Source organism: Plecotus auritus (assembly GCF_963455305.1).
Source record: "Plecotus auritus genome assembly, chromosome: X".
In the NCBI taxonomy this organism is placed as follows: Eukaryota; Metazoa; Chordata; class Mammalia; order Chiroptera; family Vespertilionidae; genus Plecotus; species Plecotus auritus.
In genome coordinates this window covers 32,976,264-33,000,215 of record NC_137784.1, presented here as the reverse complement: position 1 = coordinate 33,000,215, position 23,952 = coordinate 32,976,264, and the positions used below count along the sequence as shown (strand labels likewise).

Sequence of the window (23,952 nt, the reverse complement as noted above, 5' to 3'; positions counted from 1 at the left end):
CATAACAAAATACTATTAGTTAGCCAAGATTACCGAAGTGAATAGAGGGAAATGAAGTGAGCAAGCTACAAAACAAAGCAAGATACAAATTACAAAGAGCTTATGGCATCTAATTAATATTATTGGTCTTGGGGCTAATATTAAACTACAAAAACATTGAAGGGGATGTAAAAAAGTGGATGTAAAAAACAACAACAAGTATTTAAAATAATAGTACAAACAATCATCCCTAACTTAGCATTCAATGCACTCCTTTGAATCAATATCTACCAAATATCTAAAAGACATATGTTGGATGATCTTCCACATTGTTGCCCAGCTGGGATTCCCATAAGCCTCCTTCTGTCTTTGCCTGGGCATCAACCTAGACTTCTAATAGGAATTGACAGCAATGTTTAAGAAGAGGAGTGAGATAATAAATTTTGTTTGTTTTGTTATGTGATTTCTGTGGTAGTGTAGACTTTACACTAGAAAAGATACCAACTGGAGTAAAGGGAGACTTGAAGCAGAGAAATGAATCAGGAAGTTTTTACATAGCCCCATTTGTTGAGGGCCTCAGCTAAAATGAAATTGTAGTGGGGAGGCTTGATTTGAGATATTTTTATGATTTGGTGATTTCTGATTTCAGGATCTGATGAACAAGTGGACACAGAGAAACTAATTAGCATTATGCTAAGTGAAATAAGCCAGTCAGAGAAAGATAAATATCACATGATCTCACTCATTTATGTAATATAATGAACAACATAAACTGATGAACAAAAACAGTTCCAGAGACAGAGAAACATTGATCAGACCATCAAACCTCAGAGGGAAGGTAGGGGAGGGTGGGGGGTAAGGGGGAGAGATCAACTAAAGGTTTGTATTCATGCATATAAGCCTAACCAGTGGACACAGACAACAGGGGGATGAGGGCATGAGTGTTGGGGGGGGGGTTATGGGGTGATAAGGACACATATGTAATACCTTAATCAATAAAGAAATTAAAAAAGAAACTAATTAGGAAGGTGTTGCAACAATCCAAGTAAGAAGGGATGTGAACCTGAACAAGGTAATGACATTAGGAACGGGGAAAAAAGGATGACTTTCACAGATATTAAGGAAGTAGAATTCTAAAGACATTTGGATGGACCAGATGTTTGGAGAAAGAGAAGCAAAGATTATCTTCAGGTTTTAAAAACTACCTACTACAATGTACCATTCACAAAGGTTATTAATGTAAAAACTCCCCATCTTTCTTAGCTTTCTTCCATCAATGTCCTATTAGAATTGTCACTGGTAGGAAAACTTTCAAGTAGGACTTGCCATAGTATCCAACATAGCAACACATCATATATAGAAATACACTCATAGAAATACCTTTCTTTATCTAGGAGGAAAAGTAAAAGTGTAAATATGTAACACTTATAGGAACTGGCAAAGTATAGCCCACAGGCCAAATCTGGATAGCTGTCTGTTTTTCTTAAACTCTTGTTTATACTTTATTTTATTTTTGCCTTTTTTAATGGCCTGCGATTAAGAATGGTTTTTACATTTTTAAATAGTTGAAAAATCTTCCAAGAAGAATTTTTCATGACATGCTAAAATGACATAAAATTCAAATGTCAGTGTCCCTAAAAAACGTTCTACTGGAACACAGCCATATTCATTTGTGTACATAATGTTTACGGCTGCTTTTGTGCTATAATTGGGGATTTGAATAGTTGTGACATAGACACTATGGCCCTCAAAGCCTAAAATATTTACTACCTGACCCTGCATAGAGAAAGCTTGAGGATGAGCCAGGTACTGGGCTAGGGCTTTCACATCATGTCTCTATTTTTCTCAAAACTTTTAGTGGTGTATTAGGTTCAGAGACCTGGAGAAATTGTCTAGCTAACTGAGAACAATAACATGTTTTATTTGTAAAATACTCACATTATTTAGGCAAAGATAGTGAGTTACCTTCTTTATTTTTAGTGTCCTATCTTCTCCCTGCTTAAACAAGGCTATTTATTTCAAATTCTTATAGTACTAAAGCTAAATTTTCAGAATACAGTATAAGGCTCCTCAAATCCGAACTTTTACTCAGATCTCATCACTTTTTTCCTCACCAGTCACTACTGAATTTCTCAGTTCTCCCATTTTGTGCAGACACAAGTTCAAAGTGAGAGATTTAGGAGCATTTAGGTCCCTTGTCCACCTTTCCCTTGTATGTCTTTCTTCACTCTACTTTCTTCAACCCATTGTCTACCATTGCGGAATATAAAAGGAAGGGAGGGAGGGAGGAATGAAAACTGCAAAACACACATCGGTGTACTGGGGAGAGGCATACCTCATCACTCTGGTCAACCTAATTGGCCAAATCCTCCACGAGGGTAGGGGCGATTTTTTTTAAACGTAGTCCAACAGCTATTGGAGGTTCACCGATCCACAGTCCTCCCACCCCCTTACTCTTTTCATTCCCTTGGGAAACCTGGAAAACAGAAAATCTTCCCAAGGAAACTCCTCAGGGGCTCGCCAAGATCAAGGCTTTGCGGACTTGTACTCGCCTGGCGCTGCAGCCCCCACAGCCAGTCGGCGGGGTCTCTAAGCCCAAACCCAGCGAGAGCTTCCCGGTTTCCCGCGCCTGCGCAGGCTCCCCCTCCGGCCCCTCACCCTGCAGCAGCGGTAGCGTGACGTAATGCAACCTCAGCAGTGGGCCGCAATATAAAGGAGGACAAGGCCGCGCGCCTCCTAGACGCAGAGTAGCTTGTGATTGGCTCTGGCTGCAGAACCTCGAATGTGAAGACCTTACTGATCCACAGCTGCCACCCCCCGCACCCCCTCCCCAGAAATTCGGAGCGCGGTCAGAATTTTACTGGCGGCGGCAGCATCTGCAGGTAAGGAGACTCCTAAGGAGAAAATAGAGGGATTTAGGGCACCTGCGCCCAGGGTCGCTCCTGTGAGGGGAGGAGAGCTTGTACTGCTTGTACTGTAGGGCGAAGGGAACAATGGAAGTGGCGTCTAGTCCCTAAATTGCCCTCCCCCTCGGGCGCACAGTTTTTATCCTCAGCCTCAGCTGTGGCTGGAGGAATTGAGGGAAGTGTCTCCTCCTCAGCTGACCTTTTCTTTCCGTAGGCCAGAGCCCTTGGGGGCAAGAGCCCTCGTGAAGGCCGTCGGTGGTTTTGGGTGACGGGAAAATGGCGGAAAACAAAACGGTGAAGTGAAGAATGCGACGTCCCCCCGGCATTTTTTCCTGCTACATCCCCCCCCCCGCCCCAATATTCCTTTCACTCGCGCCCCCGCCCGCCGCGAATGGTAACCTTGGAATTCGCGAGGGATGGCGGCATTTGTGAGGAGGTGGGACCGAATCGGGCATTTTAGGGCAATAGGGAGCCGTCAGAGCAGGGAAGGGGTGGAGGGACGTGTGCTGCAAGTGTCGCCTCAGCTAACACACCACCATTTTGGTTCTCAGCCTTCTTCCATGTAGTGGGCAGAGGGAGCGGGAGGAAGATGAGGGGTTGGGTTGCACAGCGTGGGTAGCATAGGGGCAGTGGAGACCACTGCACCAACTGAAAGAAGGGAGGAGGGGAAAGGGTATTCTTGTCTCTTCGCTCTCCAGCTTTCCGTGGCTGAGGTGCTCTGGTTCGCTTAAGGATCCAGTCAGATGGGTAATTTATGAGGGCACGTGTGTGCGTTCTGCTCGAAACGATTGAAACTTGGCATGGTCTCGGGAAAGGCAGACTTATGCGGGAAGAGGGTTGTGTCCAAAGCTGCAATACTGCTACTTGCCAGGGCTCCTTTGTCTCATATCTCTGCAAATACTACTTTCACATTCTCTTGTTTTGCCGTCTTAGGATTTCTCTTCCATCCCTTTGCCGAATTTACATCACCGAGAAGCTAGGTCCTGAAAGAGCTATGTTTAGAGGAGATTGCTGAGAGTAACATTTGTGTGTATATGTGATTTCTGCTTCCCCTACGTTGCTGGAAAGATGTTTACTTAAGGCGTACTTGGTGGTTCCCTCCATTCAGTAAGGATGTGAGTGAGAGAGATTCTTGGGAAGACTCAGAAGCCTGGGGACCTATTGTCTGTTCTCCTACCTTATTTATTACTGATCTTATTGAAACTTCCTATATGGGAATAAATGTGCTCCAATTTATTTGGTATTCATACAGCATGGCACTTCCCATAATAGTTGCATTAGGTGTTCAAATTTTTACATTTCACTGAGCGCTAGTGCATCTTTTTCTCTATGGATCTGGCAAGGATAAAGCTTGCCCTTGGTTGGTTCTCTTTCACTTTCCAAAATACGGAGTTGGTAGTGATTTTTAAAATGTGCTTTAGAGAAGATTTTGTTTTAATCAGGTGGTCGAATTCTAATAATGTTGCTTATATCATAGTGGCTAGTCGTTTCTGTTGGAATCCATATGGTTGCTTTTTATATTAATAGATTTGAGCATATCAGCCCAAATTGAAAGTGTAAAGAAAAATTCTTAGTTATGTAAGAGTTTTGGTTTGAAATGTTTTAAAATATCTAATTCTAAATGTATTTTTACAATAGGTAAAGAAAACTTTTTCCCTCAATGAAAATAATATAGCTCAGAAGGAAAAATAAAAAGGAATTGCTGCAGATTTTATTTTACAATGTAAGAAAAATCTACAGTTTCTTCAAGACTCTATATTAAGGTGATTAACAAATTATAGTGTTTTATCTTATTTAATAACTAAACAAAATTGTTTAAAACATTTTAAAGACATTTATAATTGTTCTATTAGTAATAAAGAAAACAATTGTTCTAATTAAAGTTGAAATAGTACAATGTTTTTAATTTTAAGAAGTCCTTATGGTATTTTAACTTACCTCTAGTCTAAACACACAGTTTATTGTGCACAGTTTATTGTGAATGCTATTGACTTCATTTTGAAGGCAGAAAACAATGTGGTATGTTTAAAAAGATAAAATACAGCCAAGAATTTCTAAAACTTTGTAATTTTGCTCACACATAACCAAATAATTTTATCTAAAATATTTAATATGCTGTAGGATATTTATATACATGACTCAAATGTTGATAGAGGTTACTCTGTGAGACTCTCCTACATTTATAGAACTTCAAGGCAAGGAAAAAATCTTAGTGATCTCCTGTACTTAAGGATAAAGTTAGTTTACATGGCAGCTTTCTAAAATGTTTATTAATGATATAGTCTCATCTTTTGTGCAGTATAGTCCTATTTATTAAACACTCCTATCTAAAAAGGAGATAATTGTTATAAAATTTACAGATTTTTTGGGTAGATTTACTTAGAATCTTAAGTTTAATGAGGAAATACACATAAGTAGTTATAAAAAATATGTTGAGTGACAGCACATGACTTTAGGTTTCATACCATCTGGTGATCTTAGATAAGTCATTTGAAATGAAATATGTTGATCCCTTGCTTTCAAAATTAGTGTGAGGCTAACATGACTTTAGTAATCATTAATGGAAAAAAATCCATCATACAATTGCAAGTAAACTATATTCTGTAAGAAACAATTTGCTAAAATGTTTGTATATGATTGATCTTATCTTTACCATATTTAGGAAGCAGTCATGTTTCATGAGTCCTCAAAACTGTGAGACAAGAGAATGTAGTAGAGTGAGCTCAGAAGTCCTTACTGACTCAAAGAACTCCCGGGAAACTGGGATAGAACATTTTACATTATAAGTAAAACCCCTGGAGCCAGAGGTGAAACACGTTTATCTGCAGAGCTCCGCTGCAGGGCTGATCTGGGTCTGGAAGAAATGGATGAGAGCCACTGGATGAAATTCACTAATACTAGACACCTGAGTCCTCTAGTAATGTATAAATATCCCAACTATTGTCATCTTGTTCTTTTTCTTCTGCTTTTATAACCTATATTTTAACTGGAACTTCAACACTACAGTTTTGTTCTTTTGCTTGCTTCTTTCACTTCTCTATGGCTCACCACACTTACTCTGTCTCATTCTCCATTATCTTTGGTTTACTCCCACTTGGCCCTTCTATAATTTATGGTTGTCACATAAAGCATCTAATCAAGGTTTTTGTTTTGTTTTCTTTTGTAATGAAATTTGCACACCTGGTTGAAAGGCATGTTTTCAATTTCATTTTTTTTTCTCAAAACAACTGACTGGCCTACATGCTTTTAAACTATTTTAAAAATCATTTCTTTTACAGAGATTTGTGAATGAACTTTGCTAAGTATGGATTCAGGTGGAGGAGGCAGTCTTGGATTGTACACATCAGACTCTAGAATGGCCCATACCATGATTATGCAAGATTTTGGTAAAGCATTTTCTTTGTTGTAATTTTTCTTTTTTAAAAGTCAGAACAAATGAAATATCAAAACTATACTGCAGAAGGGGAGAGTTACAATGAAATATTGTTCTCTTGCTAGGGAAACACATTTGTAGGACTTATTAAAGTACAGCTATATGTATGTTGTCTACTTAAAACCATTCTTAAAATTTTGTGGGAAAGTTGAGGTAAAGAAACTTGGAATATAGTGGTAATATGCCATTGGAAATGTAAAACTCAATTTGCATAAATAAATCAGTTCTTCCATGTAGGAAATATTAAGTTAGATTTCTAAAATATATTTTAATTTGAATTGTCAATAAAGCTGGACAAGGAAATACATAAGTCATTTTAAAGAAGTTAGATGCTTATAAAGTGATACAGGAAAATTGTACACTAGGTGATCAATTGTATTCTGATACTGTACTCTCAGAAAGTTGTTATTAATAGCATTACATTTTTAAAAATAAAAAAATATACCTTATTTTTGTAAACATTTTTCAGTAGTCTCTTAATTTTGATGAAAATGTGAAGACTCCATTGAGAGTCCACAAAGAAACTGAATTTGGGTAAGGTCAATATGAATGATAGAAGATAGAGGTATCTGAAGTATAAGATGTAGGGATAGAGTAGTAGCAGTTGAAGAAAAGATCACAGTGAGAGTATGAGTGTAAAAAACACAAATGGTAAATTGGGATAAAAAGTAAACAAAACGAGGCATTATGGAATTGTCAAAGATGAAATTAAAGATAGAGACTCTTTGCTTAATTAAGAAAATACTACTGTTTTCAGATAATATGGTTGAATTATTTTGTTCCATTGAAAAACCCAGAAAAAAATGAATTCCATTCTTGCCAGTCCTATTAACTATCTGTGTAAACTTGGACAAATTACTTAATTCACTTTTATGAAGGGGTTGGACGAGATAACATTTAAGGTATTCTCCAGTTCTTTGATTCCTTGATATTTCTGCCTGATGACTAAAGGTACAATGTGGGTCTGATGACTAAAGGTACAGTGCATAGTTCAAGAGCAAATGTGTTGGAGATCAAGATGACTGTGTAGTTAATTGATGAAATAGAAAGAAATCATGAATTTATTCTAAGAGTCAGAAGTGAATTGTGTTGATAATGAACAAATTAGAAGTGATTTGAGGTGAAAAAAGTACAGGAATAAATTTTAGAGGTAGGGCAAAGGGCTGAAGAGTAAGATTTCACAAATAATTTTGTGAATTCTTTGCTAGAGATAGTTTTTAAAATACTGGAACACATGAACTTCAATATGTTAAATACGTTTTGGTTGAAATGCCAACTTTAATTTGTTACCTTTTAATAATAGATAATTTTAAAATGGAAGAAATATAGTATTTTCTCCATTTAATACAAAATATTACCTACAATGTAGCATTTCCCTTCAAAGATTGAAAAAAATATCTGATCAGTGCTGGTAAATATTTGGTGTTCCTCTTCCTTTTCATTGTTCCTTCCTCCTCCTGTTATTGTTTAATGGTAAATTAATCCTTTATTACATCTAATACTGTATTTCCCTTTAATTGCTAGGGAAGTAGAATATGTGTAGTGACATATTTTTATGTACATTCTTTTATTTATTTTTATTGAGATATAATTAATATACTATACAATTCACCCATGTTAAAGAATACAATTCAATAGTTTTTAGTATAGTTACAAAGCGCAGCTGTCACCATTACTTAATTTCAGAACATTTTGTCATGGTAAAAATATACCTCATACCCATTAGCAGTTACTTCCTACCCACCCCCCCTATCTTTCTGCCTATGGATTTACCTGTTTTGGGCATTTAATATAAGTAGAATCATACCATATGTGACCTTTTGTGCCTGGCTTCTTTCACCTAGCATAATGTTTTCAAGTTTTATCCATATTGTAGCATGTATTAATACTTAATTTCTTTTTACTGCTAAATAATACTCTACTACATGGGTAAGCTAAATTTGTTTATTCATCAGTTGGCAGACATTTGACTTGTTAAAATATTTTTTAATGCATTAGAATGCTTTTGTATTTAACCTAAAGCTTTGCATCTCAGACTGGAGTATGAGTGCCCTTGAGGAATGTGTCAATGTGTACATGAAACCACAGGATAAACAGCCCATCAAAACAGTACCTTTATTTGAATTGGGGAAAAGACACATAGACACAGTTATACTCATGTAAACATGTTATGGGATAGAAAGCAAAATTTCATTCATTATACCCTTACTTTTTATGAGTAATAAAATGGGCAAATTTGAGAACTACTTTCATATCTTTAATTCTAAAATTAGTTTAATAGAGTAAATCAACTTACTTATACCATAAAAAAATTAAAGCCACAGTTTTTTGTTATACAGTTCATGATTCAGTTTCCTAGTAGAATTTTGTGATTGTTGGTTTTTGAAATGATGCATTCTTTTAAAATTCCTTTTTAATTTAATTTTATGTTCTTTTAAATTTAGACAAAAATTGATGGCAGCTAAATTGCTTTTACATTTTTTTGTTAAATTATTTTATTGGCTATCCAGTTAGATCAGAAATGGCTAATATGGGTAATATTCACTCATTTGTGTTTAAGGATGATGTTGACCTAAAGTATAAGTTAGGTTTCCATTTGTCCTTAGTAAATTCTGAAATCTTAGAAGGTAGAAAGGAAATATTTTTTGATCTGCAGTTCTGAACTCAATTTCATATATAGGTCTTTTCATTTTTTATATGTTATTATGAGAAATGCAAACCAGTCTACACCTAAAGGGACCTTTATTGGTAGGATTTTTGACAATGGAAATTTTAGCTCTGATAATTTAGGTTTCTTTCTGAAAACAGCCTCCCTGTATTTAGCCTTTTCTCCATCCATTAAACTTTCCTAATTCTAACATTTAATTAGAAATTAGATACATTCTCTTTAAATTTCTGCAAACATAAAAACTTAGATATTTGCAATCACATAAATTGTTGATATTGGTGAAACAGAGTTTAGCATACACAGGTAGAGCTAACCAAGTAAATACACTGTGTGGCACAAGATCTCTAAATTCCATAAGATTCTTGGTTGGGATGGAATGGCTACTATAAATATATAAGTGCTTTTTCATCATAAGATCAATATTGTTTTGTGTTGCAAATCCTATATAATAAAACCCTAATATGCAAATTGACCAGAGTGTTGCTCAGCCAGAAGCTGGGCTCATGCTGGTGAGTGCAGCGGCGGTGGCAGGAGCCTCTCCCGCCTCCGAGGCAGCACTAAGGAACAGCTAGCTGAGCGGTAAGGAGCAGCGAGCAGGCAGGTGGTAAGGAGCGAGGGGTCCCAGACTGCAAGAGGGTTCCTGGACTGCGAGAGGGTGCAGGATGGGCCTCTAGTTTTAAATAAGTTCCCCAGTTTGCAGTTGTTGTTGTTTTTTTTATATATAGAAGAGTTTAACATTTTTTATTGGGGAAAAAAGAATCTGAAACATGAATTTAATTCAGAAATTAAATTAGTCTTTTAATTACACTAGTTTTTAAAGAATATTTGAGATTTTAGAATTTACAACAAATTATGTAATAACTTTGTCATGTTTCAGTAAAATGGTTGCCCTTGGAATCTGTGCTACTGAATTTAATAGTTGTTTAAGATTTTATTGCTGCAAAAAGTCTATGTTGCTTTGGGCCTTAAATAGAAAAACAGCCTTAGATAATGGCCCAAGATAGACCTAACAAATACCAAATTTTATGCTACCCCATAGTGAAATTCCAAGTATTCACATTTAAATGAGATAACTTTGGTAAATGGAAAATGCTTAAAGTGATTATTTGTTTCTTACTGTTACCTGGTTATCTAATTTATGTCATACCTTTTAAATTATTTTTTCTTACTGTATATAATTTTGTTACCTAGTGAGATAAATTATTAATGCCCCTTAATGCTTAACTAAATGCTTTGAAACTTAAATGATTATTTTTACTCTTTCTCAAACTATTCCTTTAGTAGTTACTCACTTGGTTAATCCTATAAAATCTCTTAAAAAGTCTCTAGGGTAAATAAATTTTCTTCTCCTCTTTTTAGACAAGTATAAAAATAAACTCCAGCCCAGCCAGTGTAGTTAAGTGGTTGAGTGTCAACCTATGAACCAGGAAGTCAAGGTTTGATTGCTGGTCAGGGCACATGCCCAGGTTGTGGGCTCAATCCCTGGTAGGGGGAGTTCAGGAGGCAACCCATCAATGTTTCTGTCTCCTTCTCTTCCTTCCTCTCTGAAATCAATAAAAATATATTTTAAAAAATAAAGTCCAGTCTGGGGTCAAACAGGTTAATTCCCAGCTTGAGCCTAGGGCAAGCTTATTTAACCCCTCTTATCCATAGTTCATATTTAAAATGGGGCTAATAACAACTCACTTTATTATACAGTTGTTCTGAGGCTTAAGTGAGATACTATATGTAAAAGCATTAGCAAGTTGCTTGGTGCATAGTCAGTGCTCAATAAATCTGGCTATTGTATAGCTAAATGTGTGACTGTTTAGAAATTCAATGGAATCTAACAGATGGGTTGTAAGAGGAAAGAGCAAAATTTCATAGGAGTCTTGGATCTTGGTCTGAGTAATCTGCCAGTACCATGTGGAAAACTCATTGATTCTTAGTCTAAGCTCTTTGAGATTATCTAGTTCAGGGTAAGAAAGGATATTTGGATTTCTTTTTGTTTAGATAAGATTTATTTTGACCTGTAAGTTCCTATTAGAGTAGAGGCTAGGTGAACAGAAAAACACTCCATCTGTTTTAGAATCTTCCCAACCAGGTTAATATGAACTCAGGCCAGCACTTGCATTATACCATCCTTTCCTAGTGTCTACTCTCAAGAACCAAACTAACCTCCAGCAGTTTTCTAAAGTAAATGGAATTTCCTATAATTTAAGTTTGAATTGTGAAGAAGTTTTATAAAATATTAATTTGTTGTTTATATACATAGAATTTTCATACTGTTAATTTTATAGACTTAACATTTAAATTTTCCTTGCAAAAAACGATATTGCCAGTCTGGTTGAATGTTAAATTTGAAACCTGCCCTCCCTGTCTCCAAAATGGCCCTGGAGTAATAAGTGAAGAGAAAGAACTACTTGTATACACACTCCTTTTGTCTACTAGATTTCAAGATTGAGGCTCTGTTCTTTTAGGATAATGTGGTGATTTAGGTGACAGTTTGAGAATAGTGAGATGGATACAGAAGGGTTGAAAGGAAGATTATCCTGCCCTAGCCAGTTTGGCTCAGTGGATAGAGGTTCGGCCTTTGGACTGAAGGGTCCCCAGTTTGATTCTGGCCAAGGGCACATACCCAGGTTGCAGGTTTGATCCCCAGTGGGGGGCATGCACGAGGCAGCCCATCAATGATTTCTCTCATCATTGATGTTTCTATCTCTCTTTCCTCCCTTCCTCTCTGAAATCAATAAAAATATATTAAAAAAAAAGAAAGGAAGATTATCCTCAAAGGCAGCTTTCCCTTCTCACGTTTTTTAATGGATTAAGGTATTAACAGTGTCCATTGATCTCCAGCCAAACTTGTTAACTAACTGCCATAATTAATTGGTTTATAATAGTGAATAATCTATAGCAAATAGCACTCTTTCAGGTATCTATATATATAAAAGCCTAAGCAACTGAACGACTGGTTGACCAGTTGCTATGACGTGCACTGACCACCAGGGGGCAGACGCTCAACGCAGGAGCTGCCCCCTGGTGGTCAGTGCACTCCCATAGTTGGGCTCATGGCTGGCAAGCACAGTTGCGGCAGCATGAGCCTCCCGCCTCCGCAGCAATGCTACTGAGCAGCAGGGCTGGGATGAGCGGGAGCAGCGCCAGGCCTGGGCTTGGGCTCCTCCCTGGCCACCTGCTGCTTCACACACTATTACATCCCTGGGGGGTCCCAGATTATGAGAGGGCGCAGGCCAGGCTGAGGGACCCCACGGGTGCATGAATCCGTGCACCGGGCCTCTAGTTACTTTATAGAAAGTTACTGGATTCTTACAGATAATTTGTTATAATCTGGTCCATGGACTTTATTAAATTGTTTACTGAGGGAGACATAATTTAAAAGAACTCCTCATGAAGGAGAATTTTACACTCTCACAAGGGAAGGAGGAGTTGATGTTTACCAGGGTGCCCAAGTTATTTAAACCTTCTTCCCTACAGATTAATTTAGAATTTAATACAATTTGGAGTCCATATGTAGAATTTTTTTTGTGTTAATTCTCACCTGAGGATATTTTTTCCGTTGATTTTTAGACAGAGTGGTAAGGAGGGGGAGAGACAGAGAGAAACATTGATGTGAGAGAGGCATATCAATTGGTTGCCTCCCGCACAGACCCTGATGGGCCAGGGATCAAGCCTGTAACTGAGGTACATGCCCTTGACCAGAATCGAACCTAGGACCCTTCAGTCTGCAGGCTGACACTCTCCACTGAGCCAAACTGGCTAGGGCCATATGTATAATATTTTATCAAAACAAAACTTTGTGTGAAATCAGTTTGTTTTATCCTCCAAAATCAGGTGTCAAAAGAGGCTTTATTTCTTACTAGAGGGCTGGTGAACAAAATTCATGCACTGGCGGGGGAGGGGGTTCCTCAGCCTGGCCTGCGCCCTCTCACAGTCCGGGACCCCTCGCTCCTTACCACCCGCCAGCAGTGGAGGCAGGAGAGGCTCCCACCACTGCTGCTGCACTCACCAGCTGTGAGCCTGGTTTCTGGCTGAGCAGTGCTTCCCCTGTGGGAGTGCACTGACCACCAGGGGGCAGCTCCTGCGTTGAGCATCTACCCCCTGGTGGTTAGTGCACATCATAGTGACCGGTTGTTCTGCAGTTTGGTTGAATTGTATATTACACTTATATAGGATAAGATAAAGAAGTTTAGGAACTTTTATGCTTGTAATATATACTTAATAATATATTAAGCTTGTCATTTTAAACTCACCAATTTAACTTATGAGCTAGCACTTTTTATGTTTGTGTCCTTTTTGCGTTAATTTTAATTTTTGAAAATACTGGACTCAACAGAAGTAGAAAGATAATACATAGGGTCCCATTTACCCTTTACTCATCTTTTTCCAATGGTGATATCTTTATAACTAGGTTACTATGAGCTGTTATCCTATATAATAAAAGGGTAATATGCAAATTGACTGAACGGCGGAATGACTGGTCGCTATGACATGCACTGATCACCAGGGGGCAGACGCTCAATGCAGGAGCTGCCCCCTGGTAGTCAGTGCGCCGCTCAGCCACAAGCCAGGCTGACGGCTAGCAAGCGCAGCAGCTGTGGCAGGAGACTCTCCCACCTCTGCAGCAGCGCTAAGGATGTCAGACTGCGGCTTAGGCCTGCTCCCCATGGGGCCTAAGACATCAGTCAGACATCCCCCAAGGGCTTCCAGACTGCTAAAGGGTGCAGGCCAGGCTGAGGGACCCCCCTACCAGTGCACAAATGTTGTGCACCAGGCCTCTCGTAATATCATAACCAAGAAATTAATATTGGTGCATTACTGTTGAGTACAGACTTCATTTAGTTGTTACCATTTTTTCTACGTACATTTGTGTGTGTTTGAGTATAATTCTATGTAGTTTTAACCCACATATAGATTTGTGTAAACAACACCCCAATGAAGATACAAAGTGTCCCATTACCATATCCTGTATAATAGAGCTAATATGCTAATTAGACCAAATAGCCGAACCACCTTCCAGACGACCTTCTGGACAAAGCCAGGGCTGCGAGGGAAGCCTGGATCCCAGGTGCCAGAGGGAAGCTGGTGCCGGTAGCTGGGGGAAGGAAGGCCTACTTTTGTACGAATTTCGTGCATTGGGCCTTTAGTATATGCTATGCCAATATATTCACACACATACCCAACCTTGGCAACTGCTAATCTATTCTCCTTCTGTGTAGTTTTTTTATTTTGTGAATGCTATAGAAGTTATTCCATTTATACATTATAGAGTATTGTAAACTTTGGTAATTGGCTTTTTGCACTCAGCATAATTTTTTGGAGATTCATTCAGGTTGTTGAATGTAGCAATGGTTTGTCCCTTTTTTATTGCTGAGTAGTATTCCATAGTAAGGATGTGCCAGAGTTGGTTTAGCAAACCATTCATTGCTGAAGGACATTTGGATTATTTTCAATGTTTTGCTACTATGAGTAATAGTTACTATGAGCTGTTATGAGTATTTATGTGTAGTTTTTTTGTATAAACGTATGTTTTAATAATTCTGTGGAAAATTCCCTAGAGTGCAGTTGTTGGGTTGTATGGTAAGTACATGTTTAGCTTTATAAAAACCGCCAAACTATTTTCCAGAGTGTCTGCTACATTTTACATTCCCACCAGCAAAATATGAGATATCAATTTTCTCTACATCCTCACCACCTGTGCTGTTATTTGTTTTTTATTTCAATTGTTCTAATTGGTGTGTAGTGATATATCACTGTGACTTTATGTTTTACTTAAAAATAAAATACATCATTTTAAGGTTCTAATTTAGATTTTGTGAACATTGTTTTCACCCCCTTCCTGATTGGTGATGGTTTTTATTACACTCCAATTATCAGTGAATTTTTTTAAGTGATAGTTTGGCCAGGACTATTTCTTCCTTAAAATATTTTATGTCATCTAACATATTAAGTACAGTTCTTTTAATTAATAAAGTAACTACTTTTTGGATAATTGTTTATATTATAGTGGCTGGAATGGCTGGTACTGCGCATATCGATGGAGACCATATTGTTGTTTCAGTTCCTGAGGCTGTATTAGTTTCTGATGTTGTCACAGATGATGGGATAACTCTTGATCATGGCCTTGCAGCTGAAGTTGTTCATGGGCCTGATATCATCACTGAGACCGATGTAGTAACAGAAGGTGTAATTGTTCCTGAAGCTGTACTTGAAGCTGATGTCGCTATTGAAGAGGATATAGAGGAAGATGATGGTGATCACATCTTGACTTCTGAGCTAATTACAGAAACCGTTCGAGTACCTGACCAGGTTTTTGTGGCTGACATTGTTACTGGTCCTGATGGACACTTAGAACATGTGGTCCAAGATTGTGTTTCAGGAGTTGACTCTCCCACAATGGTATCTGAGGAGGTTCTTGTAACTAATTCAGATACGGAAACTGTGATTCAAACAGCTGGTGGTGTTCCTGGATCTACAGTTACTATTAAAACTGAAGATGATGATGAGGAGGAAGAGGAGGATGTCAAGAGCACTTCTGAAGACTACTTAATGATATCACGTAAGTGGAACATAAAGTTCATTAAGTACTTGAGAAATTTATTTATATATAACCTGGAAAGTTTTTGTGGGATGAGGGATTTATTCAATAAAAATCATGGGGGTAGTTTTTTTAAAAAGAAAATTTTCAAAACTATTGTTGACATGCTTTTTTGAACTTGCTCATATTTTTAATTTACTCAATGAATATTCATACCCAAAATAAAATAACATAATTTAGTAATATCTTAGAACAGAAATATAGATTTGGAAGGTACAGCAAGAACAGTAACTGATACAAAATTTTAATGGTAGAGATATATATATATATATATATATATATATATATATATATAATATATATTTTTTTTTTAATGGGAAATTTATTTTAGGTAGCCATTGCTTTATTTTTAATATGGCAGGTATTGGAGTTGTTAGTTCAGTTTTGCTTAGGAATTTAAGCATAATATGTTTAGAAATGTATAATTAGTTTTTTATGCAATACTTGAAAAGTAAATTATAAACTCAGATTGTGTTCTACAATTTTCCCTGTGTGTTTTTTTCTGTTTGTGTAAATATGTGTGTTTATTTCAGACTGCTTTACGATGTCCTTAAGACACTATCTGGAGGAGGAAGATAGAAATATCTTGTTCTCATTCTAAGTGGTGCGTTTGCCTGAATAGCAACAATAATAAAAATCTAATGATAAGTTATAGATGGAGCTAGAGATAAAGTGGGTCTATACATTATAAATTTGAAGGGATAATGCTGGAAGTAGTAAAGCTTAGGTAAAGACTTCACTTTTCCATAGAGGATTTTTGTTCTTTTCTTTATAAAATTACAGAATGGTTGATTGGGAGCTAGAGTATATGTATGTATGTATGTATGTATGTATGTATGTATACAGTGATAGTTATATGTGTGTATCAGTGAATTTAAAATGAAAAAAATTAGATTAATTTTAAATATGATTATGAAGTCTAGTGTGTTAACTTTTTTCTCTATATGCAATTTTGAATACTTACATTGTTTTTAAGGGAATGATTCAAGCTACTAAAAGACTGTGCAAATGTTACTATCCTTTTTTAAATTAATGTGGATTACTAAAGCAGCTCCATATTTACATTTAACCTTACATAAAAAAAAACCCTATGGTTATGTTTGTATAACATGGTATGACAAAGTTGGTAGTCTTTCTGTACCAACATAAATTCAATATGCCCTTAAATGGGTACTTGTCAAATTAAACTCTTTAGTGTTAACATGGTCTAAAATTTAAACATCATATATATTGTAAATAGTCATCCCTTAACATATCATCTATAATTTGATTCTATAAAAGGGGTTTTTTAAGTTTCTAGAATATTTTTAGTTTCTATTTTTTATCTTGATATTACTATATTGACAAATGCAGAGAATTTCTGTCCTACTCTAAATAGACTGAAAATTATTTTTAAAAACCTATATTGCTTGAATAATATTGGAACTGCAGCAGGGTCATTCTAAGAGGAATTTAAACTAGGGATTAATGAATTCCTTATTCATTAGTAGAGAAACAGCAACATTTAAAAAAAATTCCTTTAAAACTTAAAGCAATTTTTAATTTTGGAAAGCAGGATATACAAATATACAAAAATTAAGTATTTTTTATATCTTCCATTTTCCCACGACCCAGGTCCTAGACTATATTTTATAAAGGTTACAAATAAGACTAAGTACTCTTTCTTACCATTTTCATATACTTTATTTTATTCTATTTTTATATAGCTTTTCTTTTTTCCATCTCAATATTTACTTCATTTTGTTTACCTTTTGGTTTCTGTTGGCCATTGAATCTTTTAGGAATTCAAGAATAAATTGTGTTGAAAGGATTCAATGTTAAACTTTTTATTTTTCCAAGATAGAGATTTTCAAAATATCTAAGAGATAAAGTTGAGAACTTAAAACAGACCTTTGTCTTATTCCTGAATCCCTGAATAATCCTATAAGGAAATCTTGTCAGTACCTAAGTTTTAGAGGTAAAGAGTTTGTCTTCACTCAATATCTGAGGTGCATCTGAATTTTTTCTGCTTTCAGGCCACACTTCACAAATTCTTTATCTTAGATGGTTAGGTTCTTCCACTTGTGCTAAGTAACTTGGATATCATCATCATCATCATCATCATCATCATCATCATCATTATTTTATGCTGGTGAAGATATGGAGAAAAAGGAACCCTAGTACACTGCTGGTAGGAAGGCAGACAGGTACAACCACTATGGAAAACAGTGTGGACTTTACTCAAAAAATTAAAAATGAAACTGCCATTTGATCCAGTGAACCCACTGCTAGGAATATAGCCTAAGAAATCTGAAACACCAATCAGAAAGAATATATGTACTCCTATGTTTATAGCAGCATTATTTACGATGGCTAAGATCTGGAAATAGCCCAAGTGCCCAACAGTAGATGAATTAAAGAACTATGGTATATTTACACAATGCAGCTGTAAAAAGGAAGGATCTCTTATCATTTGAGACAACATGGAGGGACCTGGAGCATATTATGCTAAGTGACATAAGTCAGTCAGAGAAAGACAAGTATCACATAATCTCACTTATATGTGCACTCTAATGAACAAAATAAACTGATGAGCAAAATAGAACAGAGACACTGAAGCATGCAACAGACTGATGTATACCAGAGGGAAGGGAGGGGGGTGGGAAGAGATTAACCAAAGAACTATATGCATATATGCATAACCCATGGACATAGACAATAGTGTGGTGAAGGCCTGGGGAGGGGGTGGGAGTGGTTGGAGGGGGTCAATGGGGATAAAAGGGGACCATCTTATATAACAAAAGCCTAATATGCTAAGTGTCCGACCGTTCATTCAACCATTTGACCAGTAGCTATGACACGTACTGACCACCAGGGGGCAGACGCTCTGACCGGTAGGGGGTCTTGCTGCTGGGGTCTGGCCGATCAGGACTGGGCAAGATGGGCCAGACACACCCTGGAGTCCTCCTGCGGTCCCTCCCTGGCCCTGATCATGTACTGGTGGGGTCCCTCGGCCTGGCCTGTGCCCTCTCTTGCAATCTGGGACCCCTCAGGGGATGTTGGAGCCAGTTTCAGCCTGATCCCCACAGGCCAGGCCAAGGGACCCCACTGGTACACGAATCCATGCACTGGGCCAGTTTTGGCCTGATCTCTGAAGGCCAAGCCGAGGGACCCCACCAGTGCATGAATCTGTACACTGGGCCTCTAGTCTATAATACTTTCAACAATAAAGATAAAATAAAAGTAACTTGGATATTAATAGCATAACTTTATCTAAGACAAAGTTACCCTAGGTTTGTTTTTCTTCAAAATACCAAACTCCCAGTAAGACATTTATAGGTGATGGTTTCCTTTATAAAAAGCATCACTGAAGGAGGAAAGTTTCTTTAAATGATGAACTAACATGCTGCATTTAAATTAGTTTTGACCTATAAATCAGTTTATATTTCTTTCAGGAGCATATTTTTATATGAAGCACAATATCTTGATATGGCCATTAGGGGAGATCTCATCAACCTCATCAGTTTTATGGGTAAAAAAGTAAATACCTATTATAATTTTTTTAATATAATAGTTTTGTTGAGGTGTAATTCATATGCCATGCAATTTACCTTTTAAGATGTGCAGTTCAATGGTTTTTAATATATTCAAGGAATTGCACAACTGTCACCATAATCAATCGTAGAATATTTCTTCACCCCACAAGGAAACCCCATACCTTTTATCAGTCACCTCCGCCATGTCAACCCCCCGCCCCCAGGTAACCACTGCTTCAATTTCTATCACTATAAGTTTGCCTGTTCTAAAATTTTTATAGAAATGTAAGTATATACTATGTGGCCTCTTGTGTCTGGCTTCCTTCACTTAGCATAATGCTTTCAAGGATTATCTATGTAGCATATGTCAGTACTTCAGTTTTATTACCAAGTAATATTCATTATATGGATATACATTTTATTTATCCATTTGATAAATCATGGTCATTTGGGTTGTTTCTACTTTCTGGCTATTATGAATAATGCCAACATGAATATTCATGTACACATTTTTGTGCAACTATATATTTTCAGATTTGTTGGGTATATACCTAGGTATAGAATACCTTTGTAATAAAATGTTACTAATTTTTTTTTTTGTTTCAGCATTGTAAAATACAAATGTTTTACACATATCCTGACCCCATCCCTGTGGTATATCAATATGCTGTATACTGATAATATCATATCCACCATATAATTTTGGAATGTAACATAAAAGGGGTACAGTAAAAAGCCTACTTAGCTTTAAAAAGGAATATTATATTGTATATTTTGCTAAAATGAAATTTTAATCATATTGTGATAATGGTTTATAAAAGAATATTGAATGTTAACACTTTACAGTGTTGGTTAACAGTGCACCTTACTCATTTAGGTTATATTTAGTGCCAACAAAATTCTGTTGTGTATGTAATGTCACCTGCTTATTGCTGAGTGGAATGTCATATGAGTTGAGAAACAGCACTGTGAGACTTGAATATTGTAAATCTTATAACAAGCAAAAAGGTTAAGTTTGAATTTGGGGTATTTTGAATACTAAATGCATTAAGAAGAGTCTTTGAGGATCTATTTATAAAGTCGTTGATTGCCGAGAACAGCACCCTATGTGTATTGGGTAATAGAGCAGGAAGCGGTGCCTTAGCTGTTGCCACCACTACCATCTCAACCTTACCCTTTCCCCCCACTGCTAGCAGCACCCCCCTCCACCACACTGCCTCCATCATGATGTCATTCTCTCTCTCTCTCTCTCTCTCTCACACAGAATTGCTGTACCTGTCTTATTCCCCTTTCCTCAAACAGCAGAGCCCCTTCCCCCAACCCCCTCCACCATCTCCCTCATACATACACCACTGAGTTGCTGTCCCCTCACCTCCTTTGCCAGAGCAGAGTACCCCCTTCCCCAGCCCTTGCCACCCACAATCTCCCTTTCCCTGCACCCCTGCCAGAGCAACAGAGCACCCCTTGGCATGCAAGGGCATCTGTGACTCCCATATCAAGGGAGATCCACTAGCTCAACCATAGGAGAACCACTATCTCTACCCTCCCAACTCCTGATGACCCTGCAGTATTGTCAGTGAGCTTGGCCAGCCTGGTCCCCAGGTGCAGAACATATTCAAGGAAATCCGGGCATACTCTGAGAAAAAATGAATTGTGTGGCTCTTGGGTAGGGTCCATTTTTCCCTCTCACTTCCAACTGTTGCCACCATTCCTATTCAGAGTCCTCCCTACTCATGGCCGAATCTTGATCTCTTTGGGCCTGATGATCTTTGCTGGCCTCACCCTAAAGACTCCTTGAGACACTACTCTACCACAAAGGTCTGAGAGCACCCAATGGGTGGCAGTTGACCTTGAATGTACCTCATGAAGCAAGAAAAATATCCAACTAACTTTACACTTAAAGGAACTAGAAAAAGAACAACAAACAAAGGCAAAGTTAGTAGAAGGACGGAAATAAAGATCAGAGTTGAAATACATGAAAGGGGGTCTAAAAAACAATACAAAAAAATCAATGAAACCAAGAGCAGGTTCTTTGACAAGATTGATAAACCTTTAATCATTAAGAAAAAAAGCGGACCCAAATAAAATCTGAAATGAAAGAGAAGTAACATCTGATATCACAGACACACAAAGTATTATAAGAAAATATGAACAACTATATGCCAAGAAATTAGATAATCTGGAAGAAATGGATAAATTCCTAGAAACATACAATCCTCCAAAAATGATTCAAGAAACAGCCCTAGCCAGTTTGCCTTAGTGGGTAGAGCTTCGACCTGTGGTCTGAAGGGTCCTGCGTTGATTCCTGTCAAGAGCATGTACCTAGGTTGCAGGCTTGATCCCTGGCCCTGATCGAAGCATGTGCAAGAGGCAACAAATCAATGTGTCTCTCATATTGGTTTCTCTTTGTCTCACTACCTCCTTACCACTCTGTCTAAAAACCAATGGAAAAATATCCTCTAGTGAGGATTAACAAAGAAAAAGAAGAAACAGGTTATCTCGCTAATATGTGGAATGATCAACAAAATGGAACCAGAAGCATGAATACATGGAACACACTGGCCGGTGCCCAAGGGGTGCAGGGTGGGTAATGACTGGATAAAAAAAAGTGAAGGAAATAGCTAAAGAACATATACTAGTATGTATACCCCATGGACATGGACAATAATTTGGTAAAGGCCAAGGAAGGGAGTTGCCAGAGAGGGTGGAGATGGGCAAAGATGGGATTGAAGGGGGACACCTGCAATAATGTCAACATTAAAAAAATTTTAAATAAAAAGAAAAATTGTTGAGTCAGAATAAAATTATCAGTTTTTTTAAATAAAAGAAATAGAAAAATCTGAACAGACTGATTAAAACTAATGAAATTGAAGCAGTAATAAAAACATTCCCAGCAAACAAAAGTCCTGGACTAGGTGGCTTCACAGGTGAATATTACCAAACATTCAAAGAACTAACACCTATTTTTTTCAAAGTATTCCAAAAAATTCAAGAGAAGGGATTTATTTTATAAAATAAATCCAAGCTTATTTTATAAGGCCAGCATATAAAAGAGGATCTTTATCTAATCCAAAACTAGATAAAGACACTAAAAAGAAATAAAAGTATAGGCCAATATCCCTGATGAACATAGATGTAAAAACTCTCAACAAAATATTAGCAAATCATATCTAGTAATACATTTAAAAACTTGTACACCATGATCAAGTGGGATTTATTCCTGGGATGCAAGGTTGGAACAATATCTGCAAATCAATAAACATGATACACCACATAAACAAGATGAAGGATAAAAATCATATATCAATAGATGTGGAAAAAGTATATGGTAAAATCTAGCACCTATTTATGATAACAATTTTCAGCAAAGTGGGAATACAGGGAACATACCTCAACATAATAAAGGACATTTCTGACAAACCCACAGCCAAGATCACAGTGAAGAAAAACTTAACATGTTTTCCTTAAGATCAGGAACAAGACAGGGATATCTGCTTTCACCACTCTTATTCAACACTAGAGGCCCGAGGCACGAAATTTGTGCAAGAGTATGCCTTCCCCCTAGCGGCTTTCCTCTGGCACTTGGGACCTGGCTTTCCCTCGCAGCCCTGGCTTTGTCCGGAAGGAAAGTCATCCGGTCTAGTTAGCATATTAGACTTTTATTATAGATCGTACTGGAAGTCCTAGCCACAAGCAGTCAGACAAGAAGAAGAAATATAAGGCATCTGAATTGGAAAGGAAAAAGTAATACTGTCTGCAGATGACTTGATACTGTATATAGAAAACCCTAAAGATTCCACCAAAAACTAGAACTGATACATGAATTCATTAAACTATCAGGGTACAAAGTTAATATTCAGAAACTGGTTCCATTTTTATACAACAATATTGAATTATGAAAAAGTGAAGGTAATGTCATCCCATTCACAACTGCATCAAAAAGAAAAATTATGTAAGAATAAATTTAGCCAAGGAGGTAAAAGACCTGTTACTGGGAAAATTGTAAGATACTGAAGAAAGAAATAGAAGAAAATACAAATGAAGCATAAACTGCGACCATAAATAGGAAGAATTAACATCATTAAAATATCAGTGCTAACCAAATCAACCTATAGACTCAGTACCATTCCTATCACATACCATCAGTGTATTTCACAGAACTAGAACAAATAATCAAAAAAAATCGTACTTGTATCCACAAGAGAACCCAAATAGCCTCAGCAATCTTGAGAAAGAGGAATAAAGTTGGAGTTATTAAAATACGTGATATCAAGCTATACTACAAGGACATAACAGCTTGGTTCTGGCATAAAAACATAAGATCAATGGAATAGAATAGAGTGGCTGGAAATAAACTGGCACCATAAATAGTTATTGCAATATTGACTATATTCTTTATGCTGTACTTTGCATCTCCTGTGACTATTTTTTAACTATCAGTTTGTACTTCTTAATCCCTTCACCTCTTTCTCCCAGTTTCCCAAGCCCCATTCCCTCTGGGAAAGCCCAGTCCATTCTCTGTGTCTATAATTCTATTTCAATTTTATTTGTTCTTTTAATTACAAATATAAGTGAAATCCTATAGTATTTGTCTCTCTGACAGACTTATTTTACTGAGCATAATACACTCTATTTTAAAAGAGAAGCTATTAAACCAATAATGTCATATACTTCATCTTTTTTTTATTGATTTCAGAGAGGAAGGGAGAGGGAGAGAGATGGAAACATCAATGATGAGAGAGAATCATTGATCAGCTGCCTCCTGCCTGCCTCACTGGGATCGAACCCAAAATCTGTGCATGTGCCCTGACTGGGAATTGAACCATGACTTCCTGGTTCATAGGTCAACGCTCAACCAC

General features: G+C 37.1%; 1 protein-coding gene across 17 annotated transcripts in view; it reads left to right on the top strand.

Annotated features, from left to right (window-relative positions):
• The first annotated feature begins 2,467 nt into the window (after positions 1-2,467).
• ZNF711 (zinc finger protein 711) overlaps positions 2,468-23,952 on the top strand; it is a 41,783-nt gene continuing 20,298 nt past the window's right edge. For 3 of the 17 annotated variants that reach the window (XM_080653653.1, XM_080653646.1, XM_080653645.1), the window contains exons 1-6: positions 2,676-2,861; positions 3,100-3,179; positions 4,524-4,648; positions 5,548-5,802; positions 6,164-6,271; positions 14,988-15,539. In XM_080653653.1, coding sequence (XP_080509779.1) covers positions 6,190-6,271; positions 14,988-15,539 — 634 coding nt within the window. In that variant the 5' untranslated portion in view covers positions 2,676-2,861; positions 3,100-3,179; positions 4,524-4,648; positions 5,548-5,802; positions 6,164-6,189. Of the gene's footprint in view, positions 2,862-3,099; positions 3,180-3,818; positions 4,001-4,523; positions 4,649-5,547; positions 5,808-6,163; positions 6,272-14,987; positions 15,540-23,952 lie in introns of all 17 variants that reach the window. The other 14 variants (XM_080653649.1, XM_080653659.1, XM_080653652.1 and 11 more) reach the window with 12 other exon arrangements.